This window comes from Filicampus tigris, chromosome 17, assembly GCF_054856515.1.
Source record: "Filicampus tigris isolate MCC_2025a chromosome 17, RoL_Ftig_1.0, whole genome shotgun sequence".
Classification (NCBI taxonomy): Eukaryota; Metazoa; Chordata; class Actinopteri; order Syngnathiformes; family Syngnathidae; genus Filicampus; species Filicampus tigris.
This window is the reverse complement of record NC_141233.1, coordinates 13605661-13620291: the sequence shown is the minus strand read 5'-3', so window position 1 is coordinate 13620291 and position 14631 is coordinate 13605661. Positions and strand designations below refer to the sequence as shown.

The window sequence follows — 14631 nt, the reverse complement described above, 5'->3', positions numbered from 1 at the left end:
AATAACGCGCAGTCGCGGTTTGGACCAAATTTTGGAAAGCGTTTTTCACCTCCCACTCGCGTTTTCAAGGTGTCTTGTGAGCCCAAAAGGCGTGGCGAGGAGCCGCTCCTCGTCTTGTACCTGCGCCGCATATTGCAAAGGAAGCCCTACAAGGTCAAGATACTTCGCTCGTCAACAGTTTGATTCGGCTAAAAGAGCACACAGACAGACGACACCCACTAAAGGAAGGAAAGGACACAACGGTGCACAACCCACAGACACATACAGTATTATCAAAGAAGCTGCATTCCATCACCTTTCCACGCCCACCCAAAAGTTGTACTAGGACACGTATATCATCTATGTTACGCGCACGCACGCACGCACACACACACACACACACACACACACAATAATAAATGTATTATTATTATTATTATTCATAGCGTGATAATGGCTGTTATTATCACTACCTCCAAAGTCAGACAGAAGTTGCCGTGATTATTACTGTCGCCGTGTCGCTGTTTGGCTCTCAGGAAAAATTCTGTCTCCTAAAGAAATGCATTTGAATTATTGAGTTACAGGGAAGTGACTCCGTAAAACATTAACTTAATAAAAAAAAAAAAAAAAAAAAAAAAAAAAGGTAAAACATAGATGAGCACATTGTCATGTTACACATTTAAATAAATGCTTGCATCAAAACGGCACAAGTACTGTACAAACAGTATATGTATTGATATACTGTCGGTAACCGCAAGCAATAACGAAAGCCAAGAACCGCTGAATTACTTTAAAATTGAAACAAAGCTATGCTAACACGTGAACTCTATAACCAAATGTTAGATTTTTTGTTTTTGTTTTAAAAAAATCCTCTTTTCTAAAACTATACCTCTGTTAACAGTAGTGCACTTATTGGTTTAAGCAGTGCAACATATATGCAAGAAAATAACGCAGTCCACTTATCAAGATTTTTTTGAAAAGATTGGGTTTTTGTTTTTTTTTTTCCCCGACTTGAAGATTGAATAAAAGAAAATCATATTTTATTTAACGAATATGATTCGATATTAAGCGCAGGCATTTTAAGAAAATGTGCAAAATAGCACGTTTTTTTGTGTGTCTAGTTTATATCTGCTGCACTGTGAGCAACACAACTACAAAAGTGGCTTGCTCACACAGAAGGAGTAAATCCTTCAGAATGCAGTTGCACACAGCGAGTGTGTGTATACACACACACACAGGATATATATGTATATATATATATATATATATATATATATATATATATATATATATATATATATATAGACACATAATGTATATATATATATATATATATATATATAGACACATAATGTATATATATAATATATATATATATATATATATATATATATATATATAAATAAGTGTGTATGTCTGTGTCCTATTTTGTTGAAACCGTTAAAATCCAAACATGTGCTGTCATGATGCATTGATGACATCTTACGCACACAAGCTTCCAAATCTAATCTGTACATGTGTCCAAGCTTTCAGAAAAATTGGAATGTATAGTATTATGTAGAAAGTCCTTCCACCAGTGTGTGTGTGTATATGTGTGTATATATATGTGTGTATATATATATATGCATATATGTATATATGTATACATATATATATATATATATAAATATATATATATATATATATAAATATATATATATATATATATATATAAATATATATACATACATATATATATATACATATATATATATACATATATGTATATATATATATATATATATATATACATATATACATATATGTATATATATACATATATACATATATATACATATATACATATATATACATATATATATATGCATATATATACATATATACATATACATATATATTCATATATATATATACATATATATAAAAACATAATCATGTGGGAGAGCTACTTGTTTTTCTCCAATTTTTTCCTTTGAAAATGTTGCCTGCTGTTTGAGGAGTGACACAATGAGAGTGTCGCATGAAGCTCCCATCGCTAAAACAGCTTTGCAAAAGTCATGGGCAGGTTCTTTCCTACAATCAGGTGGCAATTATTTCAAAACCAAATTGTAATTGTAATTGAATGTCTCCTTAACGCCGTTGAAATCCACAGCCAAACTAAATCCCCCACATACATAATAGAGTGAACGGAAAATGAAAAACCACGTAGGATAATCAATAACAACAATAGTTTGAGAGACAAATCTTGTTTTTAAATCTACAGCCTAACAGTCGGATGTTAGTGGAGGAGCAGCAAATACGAAGGAGCGGATCGAGTCTCTTATTCCAAGCGGCTGCTCCAACTGTAAATGGAAAACGGCTGAGAAAGAAAATAGTATTAAAAAAGAAAGGGGGGGAAAAAAACAAAAATCGCTCTCATTTTTTTTTTGATTGGCGCAGCCTTGACTAACAGTCTTTTAGGAGATTAGTGGCAGTGTATGCAAATGAGTTCAGAAAAACGTTAATTTTTTTTTTTTTGTTTGGTTTTTTTTTTTTTTTCACTTTGTCTCATCAACACAATCTAATTTAGTAAACTAAACCACCAAAAATGCATGGACAGTTACAAAACATACGAAATATTATTCCCGCAATCTTTGACGGGAAGTGATTGAAATTTGTACCTTAACAACAGCTGCATTATAATCTCTCAATACCATAGGAATAAATAAAACCCAGTGTCAAATTTACTACTTTCCTTTTTTTTAAATTGACTTTAGAAGGCAATCTTGTGACTGTCAGTATTTTAGAGGGAATATGCAGCCCCACCCAGACGATTTTTTGTTGTTGTTGTTGTTGTTGTTGTTATTGTTGTTGTAAATTATACCACAGTAAGTTTGGACATCTATCGTTTCCAAACCGGTCAGTATGGGTTCACAACTGCCATTTTAAATGGCATTTCGCACACACACACACACACCCACACACACACACGCACGCACGCACGCACGCACGCACTGGGACACATGCAGATCCACACACAACGCACACTTATATTCGCTCCGATAGATCTACACTAAAAGTGTGTTTGTGTGTATGTTTCTTTCGTAGGCCTTTCGGTAGTGTTCAACACATAAATCAGTATTTTAGGAAATCATACATTTAGAGGCCTGTAGTTCGGATCCATCCAGTAGATCAATATCAAACTACTAAGCCTTAAGGCCACCATCTTTTTGTTTATTTAGAATAACAAAAAAAAGGAAAATCTGTTGTTTTTTTTTTGTTTTGTTTTTTGGGAAACTTAATGTGCCAGTGTCTATACTCATTACTCTCCATACCTCAAAAGAAGAAAAGGAAAAATCTAGTGCCATTTTGTTTGTCATTCTTTTGGAGAAGTTTATCTAGTTGTACTTATCCGTCAGAGACATGCATTCGCATGTGGTCGTTGAAGTGCTCCATTTGGTCGAACTTGACGGGGCAGACAGAACACATGTAGGTGGTCCCTTCTTGGCAGCTGGCCTCGGCGGCCACGCTCACTCCCGTCGGGACGCCGGGCCCTTCTCCCGCTCCTCCGCCCACCGGCATGGCGAGGGCCACCACCCCGGCGCCGGGCTCGGGGACGGCCATGGGGAGGGGGATGGGGATGCTGACGGGGATGGAGACGGGGCCGGGCGTGCCGGCCGGGCCCGTCAGCCCCGCGATGGCGCTGCCGGTGCTGTGCAAGGCCATGTGGCGCTCCAGCAGGGTTTTGTGGGAGAACTTCTTCTTGCAGATGACGCACTCGTAGGACTTCTCGCCACGGTGCAGCCGCATGTGGACGTTGAGAGAGCTCTTCTGGGTGAAGCGTTTGTTGCAGATGCTGCACTGGTAGGCCCGCACCCCTGTGTGGGTCACCATGTGCTTGATTAAGTAATCCTTCAGGGAGAACGAGCGCCAGCAGATGCTGCACTGGTGAGGCTTCTCTCCTGCGTGGGCATGAAAGACAAACAGAAGATACAATCATATACCGAACGGTCACACGGAAAGCTTGGAAAAACAAAAAACAAAAAAAAACAACAACCCCAAAAACGCTTTCCCCTATTTAACCGTATTCTCATCAGCAGAGAGAGAGAGAGAGAGAGAGAGAGAAAAAAACTCGTGAATGTAAAAACGTTTTCCCTTTCCTTATCTGAGGCTGAAGCTGCTCCATCTGTTAATGGCATCAACAAACACATGTAGAAGCCAACAGTGGTCATTTACACAAATCTGCAACACTGTGCATGTAGTCGGCACTAGAAGGCAAACAGAAGGTGTCCAGTCCCCATTTCATTAAAGGATATGAGCTCGTCAGCAAGCTGACAATTCAAAGTTAATGCTCCTGCTGACTTCATCTAGTGGACGCCTCAAGGCCACCGGTGGGGAAGCATTAAAACTCGCTTTGTGTCTGGCTAGAGAGACATTTGTGTCTAGACTTACTTTACCTAAATTGAAATTATGGGCATTCAAAATTCCACTTTATTGGCGCCACTTATCAGATGAAATTCACATTTGACACAAGGAGACATGTTTGCTCTGGTTAAACGGAATGCGATTTTTCAATTTTTTTTTTTTTTTTTTTTTACAGTCTTTGTGACTTGGCAATAGCACATATGTAAATCACCACATAAAAGAACCCAAAATGTTATCAGTTTGAAGTTTTTTTTTTTTTTTGCGAGGACGCGGGAGTGCGGCCACGAAAGTGAGCCAAATTATTGACAACTTCTAAGTCATGCCTTCTGTCTCTGATTGGTTGTTTTTTCCTCAGGCACGGTGGTTTCTTTTATATTAAATTAGAGGCACGAGATGGGGTCAGAGAAAGCTGTTATTTTCACAGTTTTATCCTGTGTTGTCTAGTTTTATCAAATCAAATATGACAAAAAGTGATGAATGATTTTTAATTGTAAACTCACGTTTTAAATGGAGAATCATAAATGGACCCTGCAATAAAAATTAGAGCAGCATATGGTTTTTTTTTTGGGGTTGGGTGAGTAAAATATTGTAATGTACCCTAATAACAGTCTAGGGTTGAATTTCCAGGAGTTATAAAGTGCCATGTGCTCTATTGTTGTGTACTTTTTTTTTTTAAAACTAACAAAAATAAAGACAGAAAGAGACTAATTTAACATTTGGACAATTTATAGTAATAATATTGGCATCATTGTAATTTCTGGAGTCCCTTTTCATCTGCAACTCCTAAATTCTGCAGCAGCCATGCGATATTTGATTGCAAGTGTTATCCCTGCTGGATTCAAACTGTAAATGATGAAATAGTACTCACGCGTTTGCATGTGTTTATCACTTTAACAAGTAAGCACATGTTTGGCTTGTGGAATTTGTCAATTTTTTTTTTTTTTTCGGTAAAATAAAGCTCACATATTGTTCATGCAATAAATGCACTGTCATTTTAGATGAATAAAATTCAATACAAGTGATCGCCTTCATCCAAACTTTTTTTTTTTTTGGTCCTATTTCTGAGATTCGGTGGAAACGACTGTCAAGATCCGCGGAGCGATTACTCCCTCAGTTAATGTGATGTCACTCTGCCCTACAAAGCACTATTTTGTTTTTTTTTACATAACCTCCGTAAACGATTTTTTGGCCAAGTCCCGGATTCTAAAGCTGGAAATAAAATTACAAGGCGAGCGTTTCTGCTTTTTTCGACTCGAATGGTGTTTGGCAAAATGTGAGCGGTGCTCATTTATTGAAAGACGGAATGAGGCAATGGGACTTACCAGTATGCACAAACATGTGTTTGACGTAGTTCTGTTTTGCAGTAAAGGTTTTACAGCAGAGAGTGCATGCATAGGGTTTCTTCTCCCCCTGGCCCATCGCCTGCTGCTGCTGGGATGGCGCTGGCGGCACGGCCATGGCGTTGGGGAACGATGGCATGGCAGGGGGCGGCACCGTCAAAAACTGGGCCTGCTGCTGGCCGGAAACGTAAATGAAAGACTTGCTGTCTCTGGTCGGCTGCGGGGGGAAGAGCGTGGGCAAGAAGGTGCTCCCGGCGCCCAACACTTGGGAATTGCTGGTCACGGCGTGCGGCATTCGGAGATTGCTGGTGTGTGACTCGACCTGCCGCAGGTAGTGCTGAGTGCTGGCCAGGGATTGGGACATGATGGCGTTGGACAGGGGATGATGCATCATGGTGCTGTCGCTAGCGCCGTGGCTCTGGTTGCCCTCGTCGGGCTCCTGCGCCTGCTCCGGTGACGAGTCGCTGACCTCGATCTGCACGGCGCCGCCTTCCCCGTGCGGGCCCGCGGCGCCGCCCTCCCGGCTGTAGCTCAGGTAGGGCTGCTGCTCCATGGCGTCCGGCTCGGTACTGATGGAGGAGCTGACGCCCGAGTCGAAGCTTTCCACCTTGGACTCGCCGACCACGCCCTCGGCGTGGTCGTTCTCCACCTGGCAGTCGTCCACGTTGTCGAAGCAGCCGTACTCGTCTTCGGCTTCCTGCTTGATGTGCAGCCCGCCCGTTTGCAGGCGTACCGGCCGGGGCTGCTTGCGGCAGTGCGTGGACTCGGCCGTGGAGATGAAGCGGTCCACCTGCTGGGATCGCTCCTGGATGCGGTTCATCCACGGGGGATCCTGCGACCGCTGGTCTTTCTGAGCGCCGGCACTCGGGTCGTAATTGGTCGCCATGGGGTTGACGTAAAGGGAGCGCTCGCGGGTGCCGTTGGAGAGGCCCGAGTAGGCGGAGTAGAGCGACGTGTACGCTCGGTCCATGTTCTGCTGGGATGACGTTTGCATACAGCCCGATTCGGCGTCGCTGCTCGGCCCCGACGTGGCCGACTCGGGCGTGCCGCGGGGGGTGTCCTGACCCGAGTCGCCCGGTATGACGGGGAAGCCTCCCGGGCCCGCCAGGCCCACATTCTGGGACACGATGCGAGTGCACTCATCGATGACGGTCTTGATCTGCAAGATGCTGGCGGCGGTGAGGATCTGCAGGGCCTCCGACTGAGACACTCGCAGAATCCCGCTGTACATAAAGTCAATCAACTTTTGGATGGATTGCACCGAGACCACGGAGGGGATCTCAATGTCGCTGTAGCCCAAAAGCAGCTTGTCCTGAAAGAAGGGGCTTCCAGCGGCCAGCACGCAGCGGTGAGCTCGCAGCATACTTCCATGGATCCGAACAGTCACATCACAAAAGTGCCCACGGTTGCGCTGCTCATTGAGGGTCTCAAGTACAGAATTGCTGAAGTTGTGGAGATTGATGTTATGAATGCGCTCGGTCATCCCCTTGCAACTGATGTGACCTGAAAACGGGGCAGCAACACACCTCGTTTAGAGAGACGCTGCATTATTTAGCCGCGTTAGTTACACTGCACTTGTCCCGCTTGTGTTGTTACGATATTGGAATTGCTAATTGCAATAAGAAGCGGTCTGCGGTGCCATTCTCACGCGCGTGATAGAAAAACTGACACGAAGAAAAAAAAAAAGCACCGGGGGCACCAGAACTAAACCTTTATTGTAACACGAGGGAGAGAGCTATTCAAGCGGGGTTTTTTTGTACCTTAAAATTATTATGGCTTAAAAATATGAAAAATGCCATTCATTGCGTGGCCTCCATTATACATGAAATTGTGTTATTTAGACAAAAATCCTTGCACATTGCGCCAGAGTTTTACAAAGGGTATCATTTAATTACATTGGTATTGTGCGTGTCACTCAAAATGTTAGTTTGTATATAACAGCTGTAACTCTTAATTTTCCCTTCTTTTGTCTAATACTGCCTATCTAATTGTTGAACATCAAGATGTGCGCAAAACTCAAAAGTGTAACCACAACATTAAACTAATCCGACGGTGTCAAAGCAAAACTAAATATTTTTTATCTTTGTAAAAAAAACTGATGTTTCAATACATTTCAGACCTCACTACACTGAAAAAGTATAATAATAATAATGATAATAATGATAATAATGATAATAATGATAATAATAATGATAATGACAATACTGTACATTCGTTTTAACCTTAATCTTCATTCTCCAGCGTAATGAAGATTCTTTTTTTTTGTGCGTGTGTTAAGAGGCTCCTTTAATCGCCAGTGGGTGGCGCACAGGGCTCAGAGGACAAGCGGACTCTTTTGTTGGTCATGTGCTCAACATGATGGTGCTTCCAAACTCAAGGCACACTGGATGTGCCGCCATAGATTGGCGTGCTTAGATTAATCTTGATGCGTGCTCCCCCCACACGCCCCCCCCCCCCCAACACCCCACCAAAGTTTAGCTACAAAATAAAAGGGAGTCTGACTTTTAAATTACAAGTGAATTACTTCCTCATTCACACGACTTCATACATAGTATTTGTTTAATTCATTATCATGAGGGAGCTGGAGGATATTTCAAAAAAAAAAAATTTAAAAAAGAGAAAAAATAAAGAAATGCATAATTTAAACCACAAATATAGGCCCCGTTTATATGAGTGCAAATGTGTGTGTGTCTTTTTTTTTTTTTTTTTTTTCTAAATAGTTAGCTTACACTGTGAACAAAGGGTAAAGATGATTATGAAACACATTTCTAGTAAAACATTAGACCGAAAAACAAAGCATACCCACAGTGAGCCGAGGGAAATAGCTTTTGAGAAATGCTTCAAATTTTAACTCGCGCATCGGGGCATGATATTTGTTAAATTAAAAGTAAGTGTAAAGCATATCATCATCATGTAAATAGCACTAATATTCCCAAATCCTGAAGCAAATGCGATGATATTTCCAAGATAGTACCCTGCGTAATTTTGTAGTATTTTACCGTCGAATATGGAAAAAACTAAAAATGGAACTCACAGTTAGATGACGTGCGGCTGGTGATGAAGTGCGGGTCAAGCTTCAGTTTGCTGGTGGAGATGGCTGAACAGAGGCCGGGCGCTAGGCAAGGCTGTCAGTCCTCTCTTCCCAAATCATGTGTTGCTCTGCCAAAGTGTTTGCAGGGGAGAGAAGAAGGGAGAGAAAAAAAAAAAGACAAAGACAAATCTTTAGATCACATCGATATTGCCACTCCCTGGATGGACCCGAAGCAACACGAATGTCTACCTCCGACATGCTGCAACAGATGTGCGAAGAGTTTTCAATGCCAAATTAAAACAAAAAACAAAAAAATGGACCGTCCTGTGCACAATTCAGCAACAAGGGTGAAAATTATATTGGCGATAGCTAGTCTCTCAGCAGTTATCTGAGTCACTGGGCAACAAAACCACACCCTTTAAAAAAACGATCTTGATTCCACATTAATTAATGCACTCTGTGTGTGTGTGTGTGTGTGTTTGTGTGTGTGCGTGTGCGAGTGAGTGAGTGAGTGCGTGCGTGCGTGCGTGCGTGCGTGCGTGCATGCGCGCTATTTTCTCATCTCCAACAGCTCAAACAAGACAAAGACGTCCCGCAGTTCTTACAAGTTGTAATAATAAAAAATGAATCCCAATATTAAACACACAAGACATTCATTGCAAAACACAAGCAGGCCATTCAACATCATGAAGCATGTGACAAGCTGCTTTTGGTGATGGTAAGGCAAGCTCTTAAACAGCAGCTTTAATACGGTATATAGAGGGCAGCCTGCAAAGTTAAACTCAACTAAAAAAAATTAAAAAAAAAAAAAAAAAAAAAAAAAAAACTGAAGCAATATGGTGTCATTTCAGGTCACTCACACTGGGGGAAAAAAAAAATCATTTGAAGCAGTGTGAAATTTCCTTTTGGTGTCTCAATCGCATTTCCCACACTGAATGGCGGCATCACATAGTTCCAGTCTTCTGGTAAATGGCAGCAAAAGCAGCACTTTAATGCGTTTGTCGGCCAAAACCTGCAGATTAAAAGTCTATCTGACTTCAATCAAGTGACCTCTGTATCCTCGCCTGCCCTCCAACTGAGCTAGGCCCGAGCGTGTCAAATCTCTTTGTGATTTGTGTCAAAAACCGGGAATAAAAACCCCAAAAGAGTAACGTATTCATTTGTTATTAGAATTTCATGTTTATCTTTCTAATTTTTTGGCAAATAATGGCCTTTTAAACAGAAACGGGTGATCAAGAGTAGAAGCGCACACACACACACATACACACTCTGATGGTACATGAGGAGTTAAAAAGGTCAGCAATAGAAGTCGGGGCAGCACATTTCGCCGATTTTGAAATAATCAAGTCAAAATTGGAAATAATTGCAAAATGAATGGGCAGTCGGTGTGGCGTTGAAAGCAAAGGTGTCATTTGCTCTAGTTTTCAAGTAGCCATTACATTCCTGGCGGCTTCGTTTTGGGTTAATTGTACTGACAATACAATCTTTTTGTCGAGGACTTGGGGAAGGGAGTTGGAAGTTATAGTCATCATGTAAAATGTGATTTTTTTTGGGGGGGGGAGCGTTGGGTGAAAGTAATGGCTTTGAATTTTAAGTATTAAGTACGGCAGATGATACAACAGTAAGCGGAAGTCAAGCCGAGATGTCTGAGTCCTTTTTTAAGTTGAACTGTAACAAAATTTAGGCCAACAATGTATGAATGTCCTTAGGGCAGTTTGGAAGCCAAAATGAGTAATTTGGGTATCATCTGCATTAAATGGAAACAGATAACTTTGAAGAGATTTCCCATGGCAGCATGCAAATGTTCAACAGAACTGGGCCAAGCACAAAACCCTGAGGAGCCCCACGCCGCGAAAGACACGGACGACGGAGATCCAACATACAAAAGTCCTGTCTGAGAGGTTACATTATGAAGCGTTCAAAGGTCACGCCGTCTATTGCCCTGAGTAGGACCCGGGGAGCGCCGGGGTCAAACCAAGCAGGTCAATGTCAGCAAAGGAGACATGCTAAATAAGCAGAATGGTATTATTCAAGAAATCAGCCAGCTAAGGCCAAAGGTTCATTTCCAAAAACCATACTTGGAGGAAGTCTTTCTTCTTTGGCCATATTGCTACTGACCTCACGAGAGAGAGAGAGAAAAAAAAAAAATCTCCTATAGGTGCCTAGCTACTGAACTAGATAACCCGCCTCCCTGCCAGGTTTGGTTTGACTTAGTCAAATGTGGAACTGAATAACATCCATGCATGTGCCAAAATTCTATTTGCCATCACTATGGCAAATATTATCTGTCAGGTTCGCCTGTTGCCAGGGGCGCTACAGTTAGGCAAAGCAAACATACTGCACATATATCTGCCGTTCTGGCTGCCCTCGTCCACGCAGACATGGAAATCCACCTGCCTTAGGGGTAGACTCAAGTGAACGGTGCCAACAAAGGGGAGCAGGCCAAGGGAGGCAGGCTCCACTTGCCCAGACTGCCACTCACAACAGTGATTCCATTTTAGCCGTGACACAGTGGGTGAGCAGCAGCCAGCGCCTACCTGCAGTGAATTCTAATCAGCCCAGGGGTCTGCCTGGCGCCCCCCGCCCCAGCCCCCCACCCGCCCCCCACCCTCCCCTACCTCCAGTACCCTGCCTCACACTAAAGGGCCTGATGATCCTTCAAAATTAATTAGATCCTGGTAGGTGGCAGCCATTTTCTTCCCACATCCGCACGCTCCCACCCAAAACACAAAATTTCCCCCAAAATCCAACCAAATTTCATCCCCCACGCCCCAACCCCTCGCGCTGATCTCTTTCTCTTGTATCTCTACCTGTTTCCTGTTCCATCATCCCTCTCGCCGCCTTCCCCCTCCATCTGTCTGTCTCCCCGTCTGAAACAATCACCCACCACTCCTCTCCTCTCCTGCCTCCCCCCCGCCCCGCCCCTCGCCGCCTGCCTCCATGCTCCGAGCTCTGTGTCTGCCTCTGTGGAGTTTGCTGTCAATAAATCCCCAGAGGTCAGTTTGTCTGCTGGAAATCAGACACAATGCTTCAGACCGCCAATGCGATGCATGCTCTGCTGCAACCGCCACAACAAAGACTGAGGAAGGCTCAGGGGGTGGAGAGCACGGGTACGGTAGTTGCTGGGCCCACCCCCTCCCAAAAAAAAAAAAAAAAATTGGGCTGTAACCCCACCAAGCAGCCAGACTCCAGGTTAATCAGCTGCCTCTATTACGTGACAAGCTCATGAAATATGCTGCATCAAATTGGACATCAGTTAATAAGGCGGTGGTGTTGGGTGGGGTGGGAGGGGGCGGGGGGTGGTGGTGAGGCTGGAGGGGAGTGGGGTGGGTGGGGCGGGGAGGGTGAAGTGGCGAGACTGGGGGATGGGGGTTGAGAACAGACAAGAGGCACGCGTATGAAAGGAGCAGTATCAGCCATGTGAATAATATAGATCTTGAATATGCTAATAGCGCTTGGAGCGTGCGTTCAAGGCCGCTGCCGCGTTTGCCACATTTACATCTGGAGACAAAAGGCCACATGCACACAATTGTGACCACGCATGTGCGCGCAATACAATATCGACATCACTCGGTGTTTTTTTTTTTTTTTTGGGGTGTTTTTTTTTTTTTTTTTAAGGAGTCGTTTATGGGTTCGTTTGAAGCCGCGACTGATTGATGGAACACCATTCAGCGCTGCAATTCTTTATTTTAAAATCGGGACGCCTTGCGTATGTAGATACGTCGCCTTTAATTAAACACACAATGTAAATGTGTCGCGGGGACAATGGCAAATTAAACAGCGTTGATCAGACAGGTGAAAATGACCCAAAACGAGGAGGCTCTGTTTTCTTCTCTTCCCTCACTGAGCCCCTCATTAAAGTATTAAAGAATTCATTAGGCATCCGTCCGTAATGTTGCGCCAAAATTAGCAGGTTAGGCGTTGTACAGCATCGGCGAGCACGCGCTGAACTCTTTCACCTGCTGTTAAAAATTTTTTTTTTTTTTTGTTTCTTACAACTTGGAATTTGTGAGGCGCATCCCAACCTCACTGATTCAATGTTTTTCAAGTGAGTCATGATGTCTTGATGTGATTATTATGGAATGTTTGAATTACACTGCCAGGCATGGTTGCCTTTACATTTTGAATCAAAAGACGTTTTGTGCTGAACTTTGAACCGGCTTTCTCCCAACAAATGCCGGAACAAATTCCTCCTTTGAAATGTAACTGTGTAAATCATGCAAAATAACATTTCTGTTGCAAATGCTTGCTTACGTAGTCGCTCACATTGTAAAGTAACAAGGAAGGGACCAAGTAATGCTACATTTTTTTTTTAGCTCAGATTTCTTGAATAACTCCATTTGGTCAACGAAATAGACCTAATAAGATACACACGACACTAAATACAAGTTCAGGCTGAGTAATAACACACAAGATGAATGTGTTAAGACATTCGGTCCAACAACAGGGAAAAAAAAAAAAAACATTCAAATGAGGTGAAATGAAATAAATCCCCGCGGAGAACAACATACAATAAACACAAGTGCAGGACAGTCTAAATATTTTTTTTGACAGGACAGCTTGCTCAACTTTCTGTCAAAAACACACCCACCACCACCCGTTAACCATAGCGGATCCTTTGTCCAGTTACAGATGGGAGCAAATTCTACACCAAAATCTCCTTCTCTTTTTTTTTTTTTTTTTTTTTCTCTCTGTCGGGTAAAGTTAGTTAGCACAAACGTTCATTCTATTCCATGGCAAAATCTCACGCTGCATGGCCTCATTAAATATTGCAAAAAAAAAAAAAAAAAAAAAAAATTTGTCGATGAGCTGCGCTTTTGTTAAAGAGCATTTGACCCAAAAGAACCATCTGACAACTCACATGATCGTCTCCTAAAGTCCTTCACCCCCCCCCACCGGAACCCCATAGCAGGTAATGCTCATTTCAAGAGTTATCATTTGAAGGCAAACATGAGCAGCGGCAGTTATGTCAAGGATGATTTGGAACAACAAAAATACCCGAGAAAACATAAAAACATGAAGTAAATTAAAGTCATAACGTTGGAATATGACTTTATTCCAGTAATATCACTACTTGTAATTTTTTTGTTTTCTTAATGTGGCTTTTAAACTCATTTGCTGTATACAAAGAGCAGAGATTTGCTCAAAGCACTTTTATAGAAGATTAAAATAACATATTTGTGACAATTAAAAGGAAGGCTCCTCAAATCGAGAGCGATAATAATGTCACCGGTTTCTTCGGCATAGTCTCGTCTGGAAAAATAATCCAACTGCAGTTTTAGTAGTGAATACATTTTGAGGTGATAGTGTTGTGTGTGTGTGTGTGAGTGTATGGACATATGTAGCGACATGTGTGTGTGTGTTCCTGAATGGTTTAAACACTTCCAGCACTGTGACCTACATGTTACATCCATCTGTGCATTCAAGTACACAAAAGCAACATTCTTCATCCTTACATGCACGCTAAATCCTTCGGGTTGGAGTTTTTTGGCATCGGATCCAATTGGCTGCCGTTATGGCGATTCAGAGCGGCTTTCATTTTACGTGATATTTGTTATTGCGGTCGTGCATTGTAGTTCAACAACACCGCAAACACAAAAATAAACGTAGCGCTAATAAATGGCGACTTTTCCGTCACGTCAATCAAAAGTGTTTGTTTTTGTTATCTTTTTATCTTTGTGTAATCGGAATGTTTCAAACGGCTCTCGGGATTTCGTCAGATGGTGCGGGTAGACGAGTAAAATGTTAAAGGGTGGAAATGTTTTTTTTTTTTTTTTTAAAGAAATAAATAACTGAAATAATTAGCCCTGCTAAAATCGACTGATATCAACCGGATTTGGGCAGCGTGTGTTTTAGCACGAGGTGAGCAGCTGAACA

At 42.3% G+C, this 14631-nt stretch overlaps 1 protein-coding gene across 5 annotated transcripts in view; it reads right to left on the bottom strand.

The window, feature by feature from the left end:
• Positions 1 to 1894: 1894 nt before the first annotated feature.
• The window catches only part of zbtb20 (zinc finger and BTB domain containing 20), a 74680-nt gene continuing 61943 nt past the window's right edge, over positions 1895 to 14631 (bottom strand). For 4 of the 5 annotated variants that reach the window (XM_086013026.1, XM_086013027.1, XM_086013025.1 and 1 more), the window contains 3 exons: positions 8758 to 8882; positions 5706 to 7226; positions 1895 to 3920 (listed from right to left, as the gene is read on the bottom strand). In XM_086013026.1, the coding sequence (XP_085869152.1) occupies positions 3367 to 3920; positions 5706 to 7206 (2055 nt within the window). In that variant the 5' untranslated portion in view covers positions 7207 to 7226; positions 8758 to 8882 and the 3' untranslated portion in view covers positions 1895 to 3366. Of the gene's footprint in view, positions 3921 to 5705; positions 7227 to 8757; positions 8883 to 9003; positions 9865 to 14631 lie in introns of those variants that run through there. The other variant, XM_086013029.1, reaches the window with a different exon arrangement.